The 20,399-nt window shown below is 51.1% G+C and overlaps 1 protein-coding gene across 5 annotated transcripts in view; it reads left to right on the top strand.

Moving 5' to 3' along the window:
- Ephx2 (epoxide hydrolase 2) overlaps positions 1–20,399 on the top strand; it is a 42,843-nt gene that overhangs the window by 14,329 nt on the left and 8,115 nt on the right. For all 5 annotated transcript variants that reach the window (XR_003301704.2, XM_026398856.2, XM_026398853.2 and 2 more), the window contains 8 exons: positions 487–561; positions 3,352–3,447; positions 3,893–3,971; positions 5,562–5,596; positions 10,032–10,058; positions 12,036–12,121; positions 15,905–16,016; positions 19,989–20,060. Coding sequence is in view for 4 of the 5 variants with exons in the window: in XM_026398856.2 (XP_026254641.2) it covers positions 487–561; positions 3,352–3,447; positions 3,893–3,971; positions 5,562–5,596; positions 10,032–10,058; positions 12,036–12,121; positions 15,905–16,016; positions 19,989–20,060 (582 nt within the window). In the remaining variant the exon portion in view is untranslated. The remainder of the gene's footprint in view (positions 1–486; positions 562–3,351; positions 3,448–3,892; positions 3,972–5,561; positions 5,597–10,031; positions 10,059–12,035; positions 12,122–15,904; positions 16,017–19,988; positions 20,061–20,399) is intronic.

The following is a 20,399-nucleotide window of genomic DNA, read 5'->3' as shown; positions in this document are numbered from 1 at the left end:
TTCACTGACCAGTGGCTTCAGCCCAGTACGGTTGGTTCCCTGGGGGCCTCTCTCCGTGGCTTGAGGCTGGCTTCTCCTCTGCACAGGTTTTCCTTTGATATCTGTGTCTAATCTCTTCTTTTGATAAGGACACCAGTCATATTGATTAGGGCCATCCTAATGACCTCATTTTACCTTAATTACCTCCTTAAAGACCCACTTCCCATCCATTCATGATCTGAGGCTCTGTGGGGAAGGCTTTAGCATATGAATCTGAGGAGGGACAGAATAGAAAATGGTTTACTGCCCATCTTTAATAAACAAAGAAAAGTATACGTGTAACAACTCCACAATCTTGCACGAATTTATTTGGGAAATGGAGTCTATCTAGGCCCAAAAGGGAGAGAGACCGGTTGGTCAGGCACCAGCAGGACTGGGGAGGAGGCAGGGAGGGCCTCAGGGAAGGAGGCTGTCCCTTGTCCCTCACCGTTCCTGTCCTCCTTTCAGCTGCTCCACTCTGTGGCCCCTCCCGCGATCCCCTGCAGCCCAAGAGATGTGAGCCATGGGTACGTGACAGTAAAGGTAAGTCAGCCGGGGCTCTCTGACCAGGCCTGGGTGAGCCTCCTGTGAGGGAGTTGAACATCCACCGTTGATGAGGAAGGGGTTTCACCAAGGCCTCATTCCTGACAAAGAAATAGAAGTCAGAGACCCTAATCAGCACGGCCGATGTGGCCAAACCCCCGGGAATGTGGGGCCTGGCAGCCTGTGGGCGGGAGCCCGTGCCCATCCTGCCTGTGCTCTGGGCAGAGCCCTTCTCACTGGACAGGGAGAGCACTTCCTTTGTGTGGGGCACAGGCTGGATACCAGGAGCGCAGTGATGAACAAGGAGCCCCATCGAGGTGAAGGGAGGGACGAGGTCTTATAGTGCCCAGTGGTCAGGGCCATGGCAAGGCCAAGACCAGGTGCAGAGGGGTTCTGATTCCTGCCCTGCCAGCAGACCTCCCCCAGCTGCTGACCCGAAGCTTCAGAATGTCCTGACGGATCCACTTTGGGATCCTCCTTCATGTGTCTTTGGCTGCATTAAATGGGAAGAGATCTAAAGCAGGGGTCAGCTCAAGAGCAGGAGAAGGCCAGATAGACCAGGCTGAATCTGACTTTGCCATTCACTAAGCTCACAGCCGTGGGCCAGCTGCTGCCCACCCTGAGCCTCAGTAGCCACAGCTTCATGAAGGGATGATGATCTCACCTTCCTGTAGGTTTCTGCTTAGGATTAGATGAAACCCCACACCAGATCGCCAGGCACAAGGCTTGACCCCTGCGTTCTCCACGGTCAGGAGGTGGAGAGTGAGCTGCGCTGTCCTCAGAGACCGTGCAGAGACTTGCTGACCTGGAGGATGACTCACATGTGTTGACGGAGCGTTTGCTGTTTGCTGGGCGCAGATAGAAGTAGTGATGAATGAGGGGCCCTCTGTGACCCCAGAGGTGTCGCAGTCTAATGAAACATGTTCAAGCCCCAGCAGTTCCATCACAGGATGAAGTGCCTGCGCAATAGTTGTGCCCAAATGTGCTCAGAATGGGGCTCTGTGGGTGGAGACCCCAACTGGAAAGTCCACCCTAAGTGATAGCAGTGTAGCTGGTGGGTACCATGAAGGGGACCATGGAGGGCAGTGGGATTTGGACTATAAAAAAGGATTTTCTTTTTTGCTATAAGCTGCTGGTCAGCATCCTTGCAGTCACCCCTAGACCTCTGGGTCCTCCTGAAGGGGTGTATGTTTAATAAGGTCCCTTCAGATCTCAACTCCCTGGCAGGGAGGGAGGGAAGACTTGCCCAGGACTGGGGTGTGGGATGTAACCATTACTCCCCTCCACTGTGGGTAGGGCTAGTCTAGCACTTTCTCGCTGCTTGACAGTTATAATAGGTTCCTCATTTGACCTAACGAGTGTGACCGGAGCTGCTTTACCACTGTCTTCCCCACTCCACCTCTAAGAGCCGGGGCAGAGAACCTCTGGAGAGTCCCAGCTGGCCAGGCTATCAAAGCCTAATGCCACCTAAACTGAGTTGGTAGCCAGAATTCTCTTGTTCTGGTTTTACAGCCATTTTTTAAACATAAAAAAAATGGTAGGAAAGTGCGTGCATTTATGAATTTCTCAGCTGAGTTTAATATGAGGCAGCAAGAGAATTTTATAGTTGGGATGCATAATAGAGGCAAATTAGGATCAAGCATAAACACTATCACAATTTTCAACATAAGGAATTGAGAATTTAAAGTTAACTTCTGCCAAATGCTAATGGGAAGACTACAGAATATTTTCAGTGAATGGAATGTAGTTTGTGAAAGGGTTTGCAAGATGCATGCCTGATGTTTTCTTGAGCAAGAAACAAGCTTGTTTTGAATCACAAATCTTGCAGTGTGGGACACCAGCTTGGAGCCACTAAAATCCACCAAGTGGATAGTTTCCAGTGAATCTCTGTGATAAGACTCCATTACTCTCGTGCCTTGCCATCAGAATGTTGGAGACGTGCACTTTGAGGGAAATAGGGCACTTGGGTTAGGTATAACTTTGGTTTATTTGCTTAGAGCCCATTGTGATAGTCAGGATGGGCTAGATGCTATAACAAGCAATCTTGCTATTTCAGTGGCTTCATACCAGTGTGTTTCTTATCTGCACCATGGGAGTGTGGGTTCCTTCCAGCGGTCACCTAAGAACCTAGGTGCCTTTTCTCAGTGCCTCCACCTTCCTCAGGACTGGTGGTCTGCAGGACTGGTGGTACAGAGAGGGAAAGGGAAGGGGGGCTCAGCGTAGGAGGCCCTGGTGGGGAACTGTCTTCTGGTCATACCTGTTGGCCAGAACTCAGTCACATAGCCATGTAAGGTGGGGGTGGGGGTGCCTGGAGAATGCCACCTTGTGCCAGGAGGAAGGGAGAATGCAGATGTCGTGAGCACTGGTGGTCTCTGCCCACTCATGCAGCCCCAGAAAGGATTACAAATGTAGCAAAGTCCACCCCCGCAAGGCGAACACAGCTCCTAATAAAATGATCGTGGTATTCAGCATGCCATGAACATTCAGCTTTGTCCAAAATTAGCCCCCAGTTGCAAGTGCTGAAAACTCTTCAGAACAACCCAGGGAAGGGGAGGTCCCTCTGCGTCTGTTGGTGTCCAGCCCTGTCACCTTCCCACCCTGAAGTGAGAGCTGCCTGTGCTAGTGCAGGCAGACCAGCACCCTGCCAGCCACCCTCACCCAGCCCTGGGGTCCTCGCTTGGAAAGCGGGGTCCTGTGAGATCCAGCCACCCGCTGAAGTGGCCGTGCCAGGTGGTCTGCAGCAGGGGCGCCAGACCCGGTGGTCACTGTCTCCTCCCTCTCTTCCCACAGCCTGGGGTCCGTCTGCATTTTGTGGAGCTGGGCTCCGGCCCCGTGGTGACCTTCTGCCACGGGTTTCCTGAGAGCTGGTTCTCTTGGAGGTACCAGGTAAGGGAGACTAAGGAAGGCACACCCCAGGCAGGATGAGGAGAGGGGACATCCGGGAGAGGTGGCCAGTCTGGAATGTGATGAGGAAGTGGAGCGTCGTCTCCAAAGGGGCCTCGGTGGAGAAGGCTCCAGATCTTGGAGCTGTGGTAGGCCCCAAAGCACCTGAACCAGTTGGGAAAAGGCGGGTTCTTCTCATAAAATCTTGCTGAGAATCTTGGTAAAAGGTGCCCTCCTAAATGTGTCATTGATGCAGTGCACAAACCCCACCACTGTTCATGGCGGCCCTGCCTGGGGGCCCCTTCCAGCTCTGTGGTGAGGAGGCCAGGTAGTACCCTGTGGACTTTGGAATGACCCGTGTTAGAGCAGGGGCTAGAGGAACCAGTCTTGAAGGTTCAGCAGGACTGATGAGGCCATGGGGCGGGTGCCTGAATCGTTTGTTTTCCAGATCCCTGCTGTGGCTCAGGCGGGTTACCGGGTTCTGGCTATGGACATGAAAGGCTATGGAGACTCGTCCTCCCCTCCAGGTGGGTTGGCTGTCCTGCAGCTGTCCTGTGTGGTCCGGCTTCTCCCTGTCTGAGCTCTCCAGCACCTGGGCTTTCCTACCCCTGGCTACGGTAGCCATCCTAAGGGGTCTGACCTGCCCTGCGGGGTCCTCTGTCTGTGCCCTCGGGGTTCACGAGTGCCCGTTCCCCATGCTCTAAATGAACTCAGGAGCCCCGAGGCCTGTGCCCAGGGAGCCTCCTGCTGGTCATCAGGGGTACTGAACACAGGCTGCTCTGCCACCTGCATCACCTGTCCGGCCCCAGCCCCTGGCGCTGCCAGGCTCATTTCACTTAACCTGACGTCCTCCAGGGTCATCCGTGTCGTGGCATAGTGCCAACCTTCCTCCTCCTTAAGGCTGAGTGCTGGTTCTTTTTTCGGGGGACATACCTGGGATTGAACTCAGGGCACTCCACCACTGAACCACACCCCCAGCCCTATTTTGTATTTGATTTAGAGACAGGGTCTCTCTGAGTTGCTTAGCGCCTCGCTGTTGCTGAGGCTGGCTTTGAACTTGTAATCCTCCTGCCTCAGCCTCCTAAGCCACTGGAATCACAGGCGTGTGCCACCGCACCGCACTTGAATGCGAGTTCGTATGTGTGTACACCACATTCTGCTTATCCTGAGCACCTGTGTGAACCTGACACACCTGAGTTGCCTCTGTCTTTTGGCTACTTCACATCATGCTCTTGTGAACATGAGTGTACAAATAAGTATCTGTGAGCCACTGCTTTTCATTCTTTAGGATATTTACCCAGAAGTAGAAGGGCAGGGTCTGGTGGTGATTTGTAGGTCAGATTCTTAACCCAGTGTCTGTGGATCCCTGTGGGAATCTATCCAGATGGTCAGTAGATGACCTGGGAACCCGGAGTCTGTGAATGGGGCTATGAGCCTGTTCCCCGTGGTTAGAGTCCTTTGTTTTGACTAGTTCCAGTGGGTCCTCAGCCCCGAACTCTTAAGAGCCTCAGGCACAGAGGGCAGAGATGCAGAGTGGCCAGGCATGAGTGCCATCCAGGTCCTTCCTGGTGTCAGTGATACGGTGGTGGACAGGATGAGTGAGCTGAGCTGCCATTCACCCCTTTGTCCCATTCTTCCAGTGGTGTTTTTTATAGAAATAGAGCAATTCTACAATTTATATGAAACCACCAAAGTCATAAACAGCAAACTCAATCTTGAAAAAGAACAAAGCTGGAGGCAATTGAGATCCCACTTCCTGATTCCAGACATTACTATAAATCTACAGTAATTAAACAGCACAGCCCCAACCTACAGACAGACACATAGACCAGTGGAACAGAACGGAGCAGCATCCACTTACTGTCAGCCGACTCTGGACAAGGGTGCGAGAGTGCAGACGGGGGAGGGATGGTCTCAGCAGGTGGCAGTGGGGGACATGCACAGGAATGAAACCAGGCCCTTGTCTCACATCACACACACACAAAGAGTCACAAAGAACTGGAGACTTCAACGTAAGAAGTTTGGGGTTGGTTTGTTTTGCAAAGGGGTCCTTTTAGTTTGTTGTTATATTTTGAATCATGTGAGTCAAATGTATTTCTCTATTTTTTGAATTGCAGAAATAGAAGAATATGCCATGGAAGTGTTATGTAAGGTAAGAAGGATCTTTGATAACATTCGGAACATGTTTTCCACTCCAGGTTTCTGGATGGAAGCCAGAAGCTCGGGTGTCCAGTTAAACCCTAAGAAAGTGCATTGCACAGCATTGAGTGGGAATCCTTCCTGCAAGTTGGGGTGACTTTTCTAAGTGATCACCAACATGCATGAAGCATTTAGTGTGTTTCCCGGGGAAACCGAGTGTTAGGCAGGTTAAGGCGGAATCGTGTGGGTCAGGTAGCGCCTCCACACTCCTCATCCGCCTCTCACCTTTTCCCTGTGTGTCCGGCCCTCAGCCCCACAGGGGGCTTTGGCGGCACAGCAGCAAGTCAGGGAAAAGCCCAGTTTCCAGACGAGCCTGTTCTTCCTTAGTCCCAGGTCTGCCTCTCCCCCTCTCCTGCTCGTGGTCTTCTGGTGACTCCCCTACAGCCAGGATCTCCCCAGTGACCCTGAGTGGGACCCTCTTCCTGTCCCACTGCTGTCCACTCACCTGGACCCCCACTTAGACCTGTCAGAGTCTATTTTTGGTGTGGGCATGAGGGGTCGCTTCAGAGAACTGCACCCTGAGGGAGTCCTGCTGCCCCAAACAAATGAGGTAAAGTGAGACGCTCCGGTCCTCCCAGGCCACCTGTACCATCACTAAACTAGGAATTTACCCAAGAGGATCCATCACATGTGCCCCCAGAAAACCAGACACCAGGGTTGACACAGCACTCTTTGTGCTAGCTACAAAGTGAAAACCACCCAACTGTCTATCAGCTGGCGAATGGACACACAAAATGTGGTCCACCCAGGGGCTAGACCATTCCTGACCATGCAGCGGTGCTGAGGTAGTGGTGCACGCTTCCTCACGAGCGAACCCTGAAGGCATCGTGTTCAGTAGAAGCCAGTTACAAAAAGGACATGTTACATCTGAAATAGTTGGAACAGGCAAATCTATAGACCCAGAAATTATAGGAGTGGTTGTTTGCCAAGCACAGGGAAGGAAAAGGGAGGTGACGGCCAGCAAGTATGCAGTTTTTTTGAGGCGAAGAAGATTTTCTGAAACTGGATAATGGAGATGGTTTCACAACTCTGTGAATCTAATAAAGACCCCTGAACTGTCCACTTTAAAAGGGAGGATGTTATGGCATGTGAATCATATCAATAAAGTTGATGTTTTAAAAATTATCATAGTATTGTTAGTGTAAGATTTTAATAGTTAATTACATTAACTTTAAAGAGAGCATTACAGAAAACGGGATATTTTGCCTGCTGTCAAGGCCCATAAAAAGCATTTTTTCAACTCTATCCCCCACAATATATTGAAAATTCATTTTTTCAATCCCAATTCCCTAAATTTGCATGACAATACTTTACACATTTTTTTTAAAGCTAAAGATCCAATTTTAACTTCACTTTTCAAATTAACAGGTAACATGGTGTGTTTTGTCCTATTTGCAACATGATGATTTGAACTGTGCATGCATTTTGGAATGTAACAGTAATATCAGCTCACATGGTTATCATTTTCGAGGGGAGAGCATAAACATCTACCCTGTACATTTCTTGGGAATACAGTATATCTTCATTATTTATAGTCACCTTGCTGTCCAATGGGTCTATTGACATGTATTCCTGCCATCTAACTATAACCCCGCATCCTTTGACTGATCATCTGCTCTCACCCTTACCCACCTCGGCTTCTGGTGACCACTGTTCTACCTCGTACTTCCATGAGATCAAATATATGAGATTCAGCGTCTGAGTGAGGCTGTGTGGTACTTGCCTTCTGTGTCTGCCCTGTTTCACTTATCATAGAGTTCTCTAGGCTTGTATGTGTTGTTACAAATGACAGAATGACTTTCTTTTTATGGCTGAAGAGTATTTCTTTGTGTATGTGCCACGTTCTCTTCATCCATTCAACAAGTGTGATTCCATCTCTTGGCCACTGAAAATGGGTGTGCAGAGGTCTGACTGGCTTTAGAATGGGCACCTTTACGGAATCTGTCAGCCCATTCCCTGTGCCTCTGTAGTCCTAGATTTCCTGGTTGGGAATGCTGGAATGCAGCATAACCATAGTATCTCCGAAGCCCATTAACATGTAGAGACTTGTCTGCCCCCAATTTTCTTTGTGTGACCTTGGGTGAGTCACTTACCTGTGGCAGGTCATATGCTCAGGTGTAAAGTGCAGTGAATGGTTGGGCTACGTTTTCCCAGGCACCTGCCAGGTCTGAGTAAGATTCTGTGGGCTCTGGTGCGGGGGAACACTGAACTCATTCAGCCTCTGCGGTGGACTGGGAAGAGAAAAGACGTGGCCATGTGCCGTTAAGTGGGGACATGTCATCTGTGGTGTTCAGGATCCTAAAGGGCCATGAACTCCTGGAAGTGTTTGCAGAATTTGAGAAACAGGCGCCCATGTGCGTTTCCAGGGAGAGGATCCAGGATTTTCACCAGAGACTTCAAGAGGTCAGAGGGGACGGAGTGACCACTGTCGCTGGGGGGAGGGGCAGGGCTAGCCTGGCATGTTCCATCCACTGTTCATCTGTCTTTTTGAATTAAGGTCCCCTGAGGTCAGGGGTGTGTTCTGCCTGCTGCCACATCCCAGTGCTCAGACAGTGCCGCCCTGCAGGCTCTCGGTGTGCTTTATTGGTGGGTGTGTGTTTTAGGTTGCTGTGGCCCTCTCATCTCTCAGCTGTGGCTGTTAATTCAGGGGGAAACTGGCCAGGGACAAGGGGAGATGAAGAAAAGACAAATAGACACATAGAGAGGAAGACCTGGGGCCCGGTGGTCAGCCAACCTCTGATGGAGTGTGACTGACCCAGAGTTAGCTCAGCACATTTATTATATAGGTTTTATTATATATAAACTTCATCAAAGTTTATCTGTGAGAAAGTTTCAGAAAAGCAGACTGACTTGAATGTTGCAGTGGAATTTGCATGACATCCGTTCTTGTCATGCCCAGAATTCTCTATCCCCGGGAGTGGGTGCCCGAGCTGGAGTTTCAGACGGATACAGCTCTACATCTTTGTATCTAGACTTCTCAGGCTGGCGTCACCATAGCAAAGGGCCATCTTAACTTGCACTTTTGCACAGGAAGTTCCCAGCACAACGCAGCCATGAGACAGAAGCGATGATTCCAATCAGTGTTCTCCACCCAGGTCTGGGAGCTGACTGGGTCCCGCCTTGAGGGGGGGCGCTGGGGAGGGAAGCAGTGGCAGGGCACGTGCTCCTTCCTGGCAGGATGAGGGCATCATGTCTTGCCAGGGTGATTCCACGCTTTTGGCCTGGCTGGGGAGCTTCCTTGGTGAGTTTTCCAGTGGTGACACGGGCAAGCCCTGGAGAATGTCTATTAGCCCAGACCCCTCTTTCTGGAAACCATTTTTCCTGGGACCAGTGAAGCTGTGAAAATGAGGCTGTAGTTAGAAATAAAAATTTGCATCGCCACAGGGGCACTAAAGATCTACCTGTCCTGGAATTATTGACCTTAATTCCACCTTGCCCCTAATCAGCCACTAAAAGTTGCTGAGAAGCAAAATCCCAGGCTTTGAGTTGCTCCCACAGCTGAAAGGGAGAAGGTGCTGCAGAGATGAGGCCCCCAGACAGCAGCATCAGGTACTTGGGCAAGGGTGAGAGCGAGTTTGAGAACCCCAAAGGTAAAAGAATAAAAAGGAAAGTCAGGAGATACTTTGAAGGAGACGGTAGTGCTGGGCGAAGGGCTTTAGACAGGACCATCAGCTGGCGTCCCTAGAAGGAGAATGTGAATGGGTTCCTGTGCTTATATGAAAGGCGAATCCCATCCCTCATATTCTGTGGCTGATGGGGACTCGGGTCACTCTGTCCACTGTAGCTGGACCAAAATTCCGCACCCTGCCTCCTGCGAGACCCTGAGCCTGGAAGACTCTCCCTTACACGGGGACACTCCCTCAGCCTGGTCCTCACTGAGAACCTCTAGTGTGCTGCTGCCATTAGGCACCTTAGGAATCTCTGGAGAACCCTCAGCCAAAGTCTTCTTTGGTGACTGTCTCAGGCACCCAGGGCTGCCATGACACAGTCCCACTGACTGCAGACACACATTTCTCACAGTTCTGAAGGTCGGAAGTCCAAGCTCAAAGGGTCAGCAGGTTGGTTTCTCCCGAGTCCTCTCTCCTTGACTAGTAGATGTGTCTCCTTGGTTTCTCCCTGTGTTCCCACCTGGCCTTTTCTCTGTGGGTGTCCATGTCCTGATCTCTTCTTATGAAGACACCTGTCATATTGGAATAGTCCCACCCTAAGGACTTCATTTTTAAAGACCCTGTCTTCAAACACAATCACAGTCTGACTAGGGGTTAGGGCTTCCACCTAGGAATTTGTGGGGCATGCCATCAGCTCATGGCACAAACACGGTAACCAGGATCTTGAGGAGGATGGGGTGGGTGGATTCGATTTCTGATTTTGTCTGTTTTCTTTCTTAGGAAATGGTCACCTTCCTGGATAAGCTGGTAGGTCAATGGGCACAGCAGGTGTCTTTGGAGAACTCTGTGTGGCCTGGGGAATTACGGAAAGGTGGCCTTTGCCATTCAGCTGTTGGCGCCATTGAGCAGAGATAGCCAGGGCAGGGGAAGGGCCCACCTGGAGCAGCTGGGGAGGAGTGACAAAGACTGACAGGGAGTATTTGGAGGGCAGCGTGGGGTAAGCATGCTTCTCTGTTCCAGGAAGTAGAGGGAAGTACCTTTGCTGGGCTGGCCAGGGAGGAGAGCCTTGGGTACCAGGGAAAGGCACTGGAAAATGTCCCATAGGCTATGGCTTCACGGCTTTGTGCCATCATGTACTCTGACAAATCTAAGGGCTGACGCCTTCATTTGGCATCGCTGGCCACGTCGATCTCAGTGATGACGAATGGAATGAGCATCACTGTTCCCCAGACCCTGCCCTGTCATGTCTTCTGCCTCCCCAGATTAGGCTGGGGGCAGAAAGAACCTGCAGGGCAGACTTGGGGACCGCGGCTATGCCAGGTCAGTGACAACAGAGGGACAGAGCAGAGAGAACCACAAGGCAGAGGGACTCGGCTTATTAATGAGATGTGGGGGTGGAGAGAAGACTCAGACCACCAACTTCCAGATCTACAGGGTGCATGGGAGGAGAGGAGCTGAGGGTCTGCCCTCGGCACGGTCTCAGCTCCGTGGACCGAATTGGGTTTGCAAGTGTCGTGTGGGATGGAGACCTCTAAGTGAGCATGGCCTGGTGCGGCTGCCCAGACCTCACAGTTCTGAAGGTTGGAAGTCCAAGCTCAAAGGGTCTGACTCTCTGTGACTTCTCACTACAAAACTTCCAGCTGTCTGAGAACATGTCCAACTGTGGAAAGAGGGGCTTGTGGGTACAGGTCAGTGGAATCAGGTGTCCATCTTTGGGTCATTGCTAGGACATGCATCAAGGAGCCTGGGCCACCTGCAGATCAGGTGGGCCTCTGCCTCCCATGGGGTGGTAGCTGAAGGGGTTGGAGCAGGTGAATTCTCTGTGGACAGTGTCCATTCAGAAGGAGGGTCCTGACAGCTGGGTTGCCAAATACTTGCCCTTGAGAGGCACAGGAGAGAGCAGAGCCCGGGGCACACGAGGCTGGAAGGCCCAGCACCACGAAGCCATGGGAAGGCAGTGGCAGAGGAAATGTCTGACGCTGCAGAAGAGCAGGGGGCTTGAGGAGGGGAAACCCACACCCACCGTTGCTGGCGAGCAGGGGCCTTCAGCGGGAGGGCACTGGACTTGGGGATGAGAGGGAAGAAGCCAAGCTTTGGGGACTTAGATGGTGCTTAGGGAGACAACTGGTGCAAACCACCATGAGAAGTTTGATGGTGTGAAGGAGCAGAGCACAGCAGGGACTATACCCAGGGACCACCAAGGTGGGGAGGGTCTGAACGGCCCTGGGGTGGCCGACTGGGGCAGCAGCTGGGGAAGAGGAGAGAGCCTGGTGTATTTGAGGGTGGGAGCCCAGGTTCCCTTTGTGAAATGGATATTGAGGTTAGTGGAGGGGTTCCAGTCAAGACCTCGCATGGAGGTCAAGACCTTGCATGTCGTAGTAGGTGCTCATTAGAGGGGAGCTGTTGACATCAGCAGCAAAGCAGAAGGGAAAGGGGAGACAAAGATGCTTTTGGACTGGAAGGAGCACTCCCCAAAGAGCGAGGGTGGAATCGTAGTCTGTGAAATGTGAACGGGGAACCTGGGGAGGGAGGGTGTACCTAGGAGAGACGGAGGATTGTGAGAAGGTGACGAGAGGGAAGGAACTCGTGGCCAGTGGCCTCAGTCTTCCATGAGAAGAAAAAGGCCAGTGGGAGAGAGGGTGTGGGGGCTGGAGATGTATAGGGATGGAGGATTGGGGAGGGTGAACGTCGTGGGAAGCTCCCGAGGGGTCTGTGGAGACCCTGGGCTTGCAGGGCGAGGCCTTGGGCTCTCCCACATGGGGTCCCTCCTTTCTCTTCCACCAGGGCATCCCGCAAGCAGTGTTCATTGGCCACGACTGGGCCGGCGTGCTGGTGTGGAGCATGGCTCTCTTCTACCCCGACCGAGTGAGGTGAGCAGGCCACGCATGACCAGCGTCCGGAGAGACCGGACTTAAATGCCTTGAAACTGTCCCTCGGATCTTCCACCCACAAGTTCTTGAAAACTAATGGGTGATGTGGGAAAGTGGCCCCACCCAGATCTTCAGGGCCGTTGACAGGTTCACCAGGAGCTCTCGTCTTAGGGAGCAGCGCCTGTGCCTGTTACCGGTCCTGGGACAAATAATCCAGGGCCTGGTGGCTAGTGGAGATCCATGGCAGACTCTGAGGGAATAGGTGAGGAGGAAGGTGTCCGAGTGCAGGGGAGAGAGCTCCTCTGGGTGGAGTCAGAGCACCTGCCCTTCCATCCTGCCCCAAAGTGGCTAGGGGACGGATCACTTCACCTCTCAGGCCTGCCTCCTCAGCCACAGGCAGCAGTGAGACCTGGACATGGCGTCTCGCCCTCACCATCAGGCAGCACATGACCACGAGAAAGGCATTTCCAGTCACCAGCAGCAGCTCCAGATGTCAGGTCTGGAACCCTGACAGTGGATGGCTTCGTGGCTGTACCCCTTTTGGCTGGCAAGTCACAGCCCAAATCGGCCTGAGCCCCACCTAGCGAGTGAGGTAAACATGGTTCTCAGCAGCCCTCTGCATCCCAGCTGATCCAGTTATTTTCTCAATAGCTAAGTTTCTGTCCAGAGAACTGGGTTCAGCCTCAGCCCCTGCTCACCTGGCCAGATTACATCCAAGACTAAAAAGGATCAAACGTTTCCTAAAATATTCTTTTTATTAGTTGCTCATGACAATACAATGATCTTGACATATCGTACATTTGAATCAAATGGGGTATAATTTCTCATTTTTCCAAGTGTACAGGTTGCAGAATCACATTAGTTATATGGCCACGTATATACAGATTTTTTAAAAACTTCTTGTGCTCCTGTTCTGCTGATCTTCCTAACACCCCTACCCACCCTCGGCAATGGAAACAAGAGCTTGGTTCTTAAGTCAAGTTAACCAAACAGTCGCTCCGTGGGCAGGACATGTGCTTTTAGGAATGGACAAGAGGAACTATAGCGAGAAACTTCCTTAAAGGAGATTAAAGAAAAAAAAAAAAACAAAACACCTTGTTGTTTTACTAAACTTAATCTCTCCCGTGGGAATTAAAAATTTTGCCCAAATGACGTGAGATCCAAGGCCCCTCGGCGTGCTCGGTTTCCAGTTCCACTTCTCGTTCTCTGGCGTGTCCACCATGGCTGTCACTTCTGCTGTCACTGGGCAGCCTGCCGCTGCAGTCCCCAGAGGCGGAGGAACCAAGACCCTCTTCCAGGGCAGTCTGTGCTGGGAAACAGTCTTCTGGATGGGAGCAAACCTGTCCTTTAAGAATATTGGGACAACATTGACCTGCACTTCCCCAACCAGATAACAAGTGGGAAAATAGCCCCCGGATGGGAGTATCTCTTTCCATCCTTTGTTTGATTTTCTACTGAGATCAGCTCTGGGCTTATTTAGTTCAGGGCTGCTCACTCATTGGCCCAGGAAGACCCTTTGACATCCTTCTTGTCTTTGCCAATCACCTGGAGACTCGGCTCCCACCAGAGGCTGTGTTTTTCCTCGTTTTACAATGACAATTTTTTTTATATGTGGGGAATGAATTATGTGTGAAGTTTATTTTTTAACATATGTTTTTTAAATTTTTTAGTTGTAGTTGGACACCATACCTTTATTTTATTTATTTATTTTTATGTGGTGCTGAGGATCGAACCCAGGGCCTCACCCGGGCTAAGCAAGAGCTCTACTGCGGAGCCACAATCCCAGCCCCTGTGTGAAGTTTATTAAAAAAGAAAACCCTTTTACCCTCAGAATATTTATTAAAAACTAAAATTTTCTTGATCTGTGACTTAAGTAATGCTTAAAATAGGTTTGCTATTGTGACATTAGAAGCATATAGCTGTTCATATAATTTATTTTATACTGTAATCTGTACCACCCTCTATTGCAGCCACCAGCCATGTGGCTATCGGTCTTAAAATGTGGCCAATCAAATCGAGTTTACCATACATGAAAAATACCAACCAGGTTTCAAGGACATGCAAAAAAAAGAATAAAGAAAGAAATGTGAAATAGCTCATTAATGATTATTGATTATATGAATCATGTATTTTGAATTATTAATATTATAGATATCTTTGGTTAAATGTTAAAATTTAATCTTTCTTTTTATTTATTTTATGGTGGCTAGGGGTAAATTTTTTTTTAAGAATTTTGTTTTTAGTTGTGGATGGACACAATACCTTTATTTTATTTGTTATGTGGTGCTGAGGATCGAACTCAGTGCCTCACAGTGCTAGGTGAGCACTCTGCCACTGAGCCACAAGTCTGGCCCCTCTAGGGATAAATTTTAAGTTTCATTTGTGGCTCAATTATATGACATGGGCCAGCACTGGCCCGAACCACACTGCTCCTCTCCCAGTTTATTTCCTTGGCCCTCCTGATCGCTTCTCCCTGGTCCCTGTCTCCTGCTGACATTGTCTCCTCTGATCTCGGCTGCAGGGAAGCTTCCCCAGGCTGGGTGGGGTACGGAATCCTTTCCAGACCAGGTCAACTAACTATCCTGTCAACTCTGCTTTCCGGCTGGGTCTCAAGCCCACGCCTTCTTATTCCTGCTCCTTGTGAGGGTGGCCAGGCAGCACTTCCGCTGACCTCTGTGCCCTGGACTCTTGCTGTGTCACTGCTGGATCAGTCTCCCCCACCCCCCCATGACTCTGAGCCGGTCTCCCCTCTGCTTGGAATCCCTCATGGTTTCCTGTCTCACATCATCAAGTCCAGACTCGGGCCCTTCATGTCCAGGCTCCCACTGGCTTTTGTTTTCATTCCCGAACTAAACGCTGGGCTTCTGACCAGTCTCCTCCCTCCACTCAGTAGGACTGCAAACTTCGGTCCACTTCCAGCCCCTGCTCCTGCTTCCTCAGATGGTCCAGTCAGGTGTTTTCTCCCCCAACTCTCTCCACCCTCAAAGGTCAAGTTCAAGTGCTCTCTTATTCCCGAGGCCCTCCATGATGTCCAGTTCAGTCCTTCTTTATGTCCTTTGGACACTCATGGTGTTTCCTGCAATTCTATGACTCTATCACAGTCCGCCTCATGATGCAGTCATCTGCGCATTTCTCTCTGTGTCCTTATTAAATTATAATGGACTCCTTGGAGGAGAGAGGATGTGCTTTATTTATTTTATGTTTTCCTTTCCCTAGTCTATAACATGGAATTATGCTCTACACCAAGGAGACACAGTGAGTGGATGAAGGAATGGGAAAAAAGTGAATAGTGAATACATTCTTCAGTTGAGAGATCCAGCCAGGTGCTTGTAATCCCAGTGACTCAGGAGGCTAAGGCAGGAGGATCACAAGTTGGAGGCAGGTCTCAAAATAAAATTGGACCCTGCCTCAAAATAAAAAATAAAAAGAACTGGAGATGTAACTTAGTTGTAGAGCATCCTAGGATTCAATTTACAGCCCCCCCCCCAAAAAAAAAACTAGGAAGAGATCCAAGTGTCTACATCACCTAGTCAGTCTTGATGTGATGTGTGTAGTATGGGTGTGTGTTTGTCTTGGCAGGTAGGTGAGGAAATATTTCACTTAAGTCGGAGGAAAAATCCCACTGGTTTAGGAATCCAAATGTATCCGAGTTCTAATCCCATTATCCCACACACTTCTGGTGGGAGACCTGGCAGGTGTACTTTTTGACATGCAAGGGCCTTCCTGGTTCTTGTAGACTGTCCTCTTGCAGGCTTTCTGACTTCGCGCCTCTTATTCCTGCAGGGCAGTGGCCAGTGTGAACACTCCCTTCATGCCAGCAAATCCCAAGGTGTCCCCCATGGAGATTATCAAAGCCAACCCAGTTTTTGATTACCAACTCTACTTCCAAGAACCAGTAAGTGTGGGGCATGGAGGTGACTTCTGTTTTTCCCTCCCTGTCCTCCCTCCTTCTCCCTCTTGCTTTATCTCTGTCCCCTTTAATTTTCTGTGTCATTAGTCAGAAGTGATTTTTCAGCCTGGCTTGGGTGCAGCTGGCTGCAGAGCTGGCTCTTTTCCGATTGGTGGTGCATCTCTGTGTGTTTGGGATGGTGGGAAGGGAGGGGCCTGGTTGGAGGGATGACTCTGCACTGGTTGTCCTGCTTCTCTGAAATTGAGGAGTAGGGGGTCTGCATGCTCACTGGGAGCTGCCCTCCCTTGCTTTTCTGGCTGGAAAGCTGGAGAAATCTGTCTCTCTTGGTGGAGACAGCTCTTGCAGCTCTTGGCCTGTCACCAAGGACTTAGTATATCTGCTCATGGAGAGCTGAGTTTTGCAATTATGTCATTGAAAACCAAAAGTCCTGCAGCGGGTCCCAAGTGTGCTGAGTGTGCACTTGGGTGCAGCTACCAAGTGTGTTCACCCATGCACCACAAGACGCCTGTCAAAGGTAGCCTCTGGACCATGGATGGTACGCATGTGGGGTGTCACTGCCACCTTTGATGGGGGTTCACTGAGCATCATGGTCTCCTGCTCAGGAATGGCAGAGATGCTTCCTCAACCTAGACCCTAATGAAAGAGCCACACACCCTGCGTGCTGAGCTGGACTGGAGAATGTCTCCCAACCAGGCACTCTGCTCTCCTGCCTCCTGGTTAGCACATCATGACTTCCATCTAGGAGTGCCTGCTCCCCTCAACCTGGCCTTGAAGCCTGTCCCAGGCTGGAGACTGCTTCCTCCAGGATGTCCCCCTCCTCCAGGAAGCAGTCCCACCTCCACCATGAGCAAGTCATCCCTGTGCTCTTGACCCTGCAGAGCTGTGAACAGGAGCTCCTGGAGGCTCCTGGAGCGCAGGGACTCCTCCTGCTTGGGCAGGCTCTGTGGCTCTCCTGGGGTAGAGTAGGGTCTGAACGTAGGTTCCCAGAGAAGAGTCCTAAAACCACATCTACGAAACAGTCTAGTAACCCGCGGGCCCTTGTCCTCGCACACTCTGAGGGGTCACCTTGTTTTGTTCTGTACTCGCTGCCATCGAGAGCTCCGGATCTGTGCCTTGGGAGCAGGGCAGGAGAGTGGCCATTCATCACGCGGCAGCGCTGCTCTGCCCTTGGAGATTTCTGATGAAGCCCCGTGGGCCCCTTAATTACGCCGCCGCCCATTTGTGAGATTCAATTCCGGTGGAGATCAATCGCGGCCTCCTGCAGTGTGCTGAATGCCAGGGAGAGGGGCAGCTGACCAGGACTGGTTCCAGGTGATCCATGCAGCCCTGGCCAGCCTGTGTCTCCCTCGGCCGCGACTCTTATTTATGGAGGGCCGTCCCCAGCCCAGAGCAGCTGCTGTTCCTGAGATGCGTCCCCCAGCTCAGGGCTTGGAGGGACCCACAAGGCAGGGGCAGGGCTTTGTCCTCACAGGGGCCTGGGTAGCTCCAGAGGGCCAGGAAGGAATCCAAGAGCTCAGAGGCAAATAACCCGTGCTCATCAAAGTCCACCAGGCCGACAGGGAGAGTGGGGCAGAGGTGAAGGCCAGAAAGAGGAGCAGATAAGAGCGTTTGCTCTCTGGCTGCCGCCCAGCTGATACTGACACTCATTTACAAAAGCCAAGGCTGGTGTTTAAGTCCCACAGACCAATGACAAATGCCCTCCTGTCTGACTAGCTGGTCAGGGGCTCCTCCTTTTGGCTCCTGAGACTGGAGTTAAGGGATGGACTTTAGACTGCAACACACGTAGTTTCAAGCCCCAGAACTGGCACTGATGAGCTGGGAAGCTGCTCCCCAGAGCCTCGGTTTCCTTACCTGGAAGATGGGAGTTTTGTAAGAATTAAGTGAGATAATGCTTGTTCTTACCATGCTTGATGCCTAGGAAGAATATCAATCCATGATCATGATCATCATTATTTTCTACATTCTTAACGTTATTAAGTTCTACAAGATTGTCTGTTTGTGGTCTGGTCTCCTCGCCATCTGTGGGTTCCTTATGGACACACGCTGTCCCTCATTCATGTTTTTATTCCCACTGCCAAAGAAAGGCAATGGCAGGGCGAGGTGGCTGGGAAGAAGAGCAGGAAGGAAGAGGCAGAGGGGGAGGCGGGCGCCCAGTGGGCCTGCTCCTGTCGCCTCAGTCCTGTGTGGGTCTGTGCCTCTTCTCATTTATGCAGTGACTTTCGCAGGGAAGGATACGTCCCAGGTGTTGTGTGTGGTGTGTTGGTTTGTGACTGTTGAGATCAGGGATACCGGCAGCGCCTCGGTGGCCCAGCCAGAGGAGGCAGTGTACCTGGGGGGGGTGCCCTGCTGGGGTGGAGTCTCTGCAGGGCTCAGGGGCATCCCAGCTCTTGTCTGCTGGTGGGACACCACTTCCTCTGTGGTGTGGGCAGGATCGTTGTGGGCTCCCAGGGGTGCAGGTCAGCCTGGGGTAGGGTAAACTTCAGAGTCCTGTTGGGTAGAGTTGGGAGAGGACCCGGGGATCTGCTTTCTCACCAGCTCCCAGCGAGTGGACACTGCCGCTCCCAGCACCAGCCCCCAGCAGCAAGGCTGCCCTGCCCAGCAGCTCTGCCTTCACTGTATGATTAAGCATTTGACAAGTTAGGAACTCGTTCCCCAGGAAAATGTGCATGCTAAATCCTGTGGCAGCTTCAAGGTGCTGCAGACTTCCTGAAGCCCCCATTAAGGATCCCTGACTATTTTGTTAGAACACTCCCTCTCCATCTTTATCCCCAGGTTAAGGAGTCTCAGCGCATCCCCAGCCCTTTCCCCTCTCAACCCGCCCACCTGAGTCTGCTCCTCTCCCGGGGCCCAGCTCCAGGGCTGTCCTTTGCTAAAAGCTAACTGCAGTCTCTGGGCAGCCAGGTCTACTGTGCCTTCCCCTGCGTCCTGTAAGCTGCCTTATCCTCCACGTTTCACCACCTGCCTCCCCCTCCAGCACACAGAGCTCGTTCTCATCTCTACACCCCCCACAGAAACTGGCCCATCCTGGAAGCCCCATAAGCATCTGATAGGTGAATTAATGAGTATGGACTCTCCACACAGAGCACCGGTCAACATGTCTCTGACATTTAAATCTAGGTGTGACAGTCAACTCCTCACCCACATTACCACAGCATCTTTTTTTGCAGTAGATATGTGTCTTATGAATGTTAATTTCAAAAGCACAAGAAAAGGAAAAAGGAGTGGAAGAGAAATTAGCAGACACACAGCCCCACGCCCTCCCCTCCTTCTCTGCTCCCCATCCCCTGCAGCCAAGCAGTCAGGACCCACAATTTGGCCTGCTGGACCTGGAAGGAATTAAGCAATGACATGTAATAACTCCTCCAGGGGCAGAAGAACCTGGTAATTTGTCATTACAAAGGATGCGAATCCAGCTCTTGAACAATGGGGCTTTGCTGCTCTGTTCTTTAGAAGACAATCCATCGGCAGCTTCTGGTCTATAATAACTTTGGTCCAGATCAAAGGCGTTGGATTTGAAGTTACTACAGCAAAACTGAGATGCTTGAACGCCCAGCTTTGACTCATCGTTTTTGACCTTCAGCCCTGGTCTCCTCAGAGAGTCTGCCGAGCCTTCTCTCCTCTTCACACCCTTCAGCCGTGGCCACCGATTGCTGTGCCAGCCCCTTCTCCCTTCCCTTTAGAGGGAGCATTGCAAGTAACACATTCTCATCGCAGGAGTTTGGGGGAACGTCAAGGAAGCAGCACCATGAACCCACCTTGAGGAAGGGGGGTACTGTTAGCATCTTGTATTTTATTTCAGTCTTTTTAAAAATGTGTCTCAAAACGGATACTCAAGTTTCATATGCTAATGAGACTCAGGCTGCGTGGGTTGGGGCTTCGTGCTTTCATTCAGATGGGGAAGGGGACTGGTTTCCAGAATGTCGGGGGTCCTTCACTTTGTCTTCTCTACTGTTGTAGGGTGTGGCTGAGGCTGAACTTGAAAAAAACCTGAGTCGGACTTTCAAAAGCTTCTTCAGAGCCAGCGATGAGGTGAGCAGTCAGGGAGGAGGGGCAGGGCGGGAGGGGGCTGCTCTGAAGAAGGGGCTACCTGGGAGCCACAATTTGGCTCTCTCGTCTCTGACTTCTGTGGTCAGGATGATGAGGGTCCTCACTCTACTGTTCCCTTGTTAGTTGAGAAAAGTCACATTCTCACCGTCACACCAGACCAAGCAGTGATTGTAGTCGTGATGGTTTGGAAATCACACCATGATCACTATTACCATCTTAATATGGGTACTGAGTTATCCAAGTCCCAAACTAACCCTAACCCTAGCCCTTTCTTGAATGCCCCAAAAAGTTTAGAATGCTTCACCTCCACAGTGCACACCT

This window comes from Urocitellus parryii, chromosome 14, assembly GCF_045843805.1.
Source record: "Urocitellus parryii isolate mUroPar1 chromosome 14, mUroPar1.hap1, whole genome shotgun sequence".
NCBI classification, from domain to species: domain Eukaryota; kingdom Metazoa; phylum Chordata; class Mammalia; order Rodentia; family Sciuridae; genus Urocitellus; species Urocitellus parryii.
The sequence above is the reverse complement of the archived record's forward strand: the minus strand, read 5'-3'. Positions and strand labels throughout refer to the sequence as shown.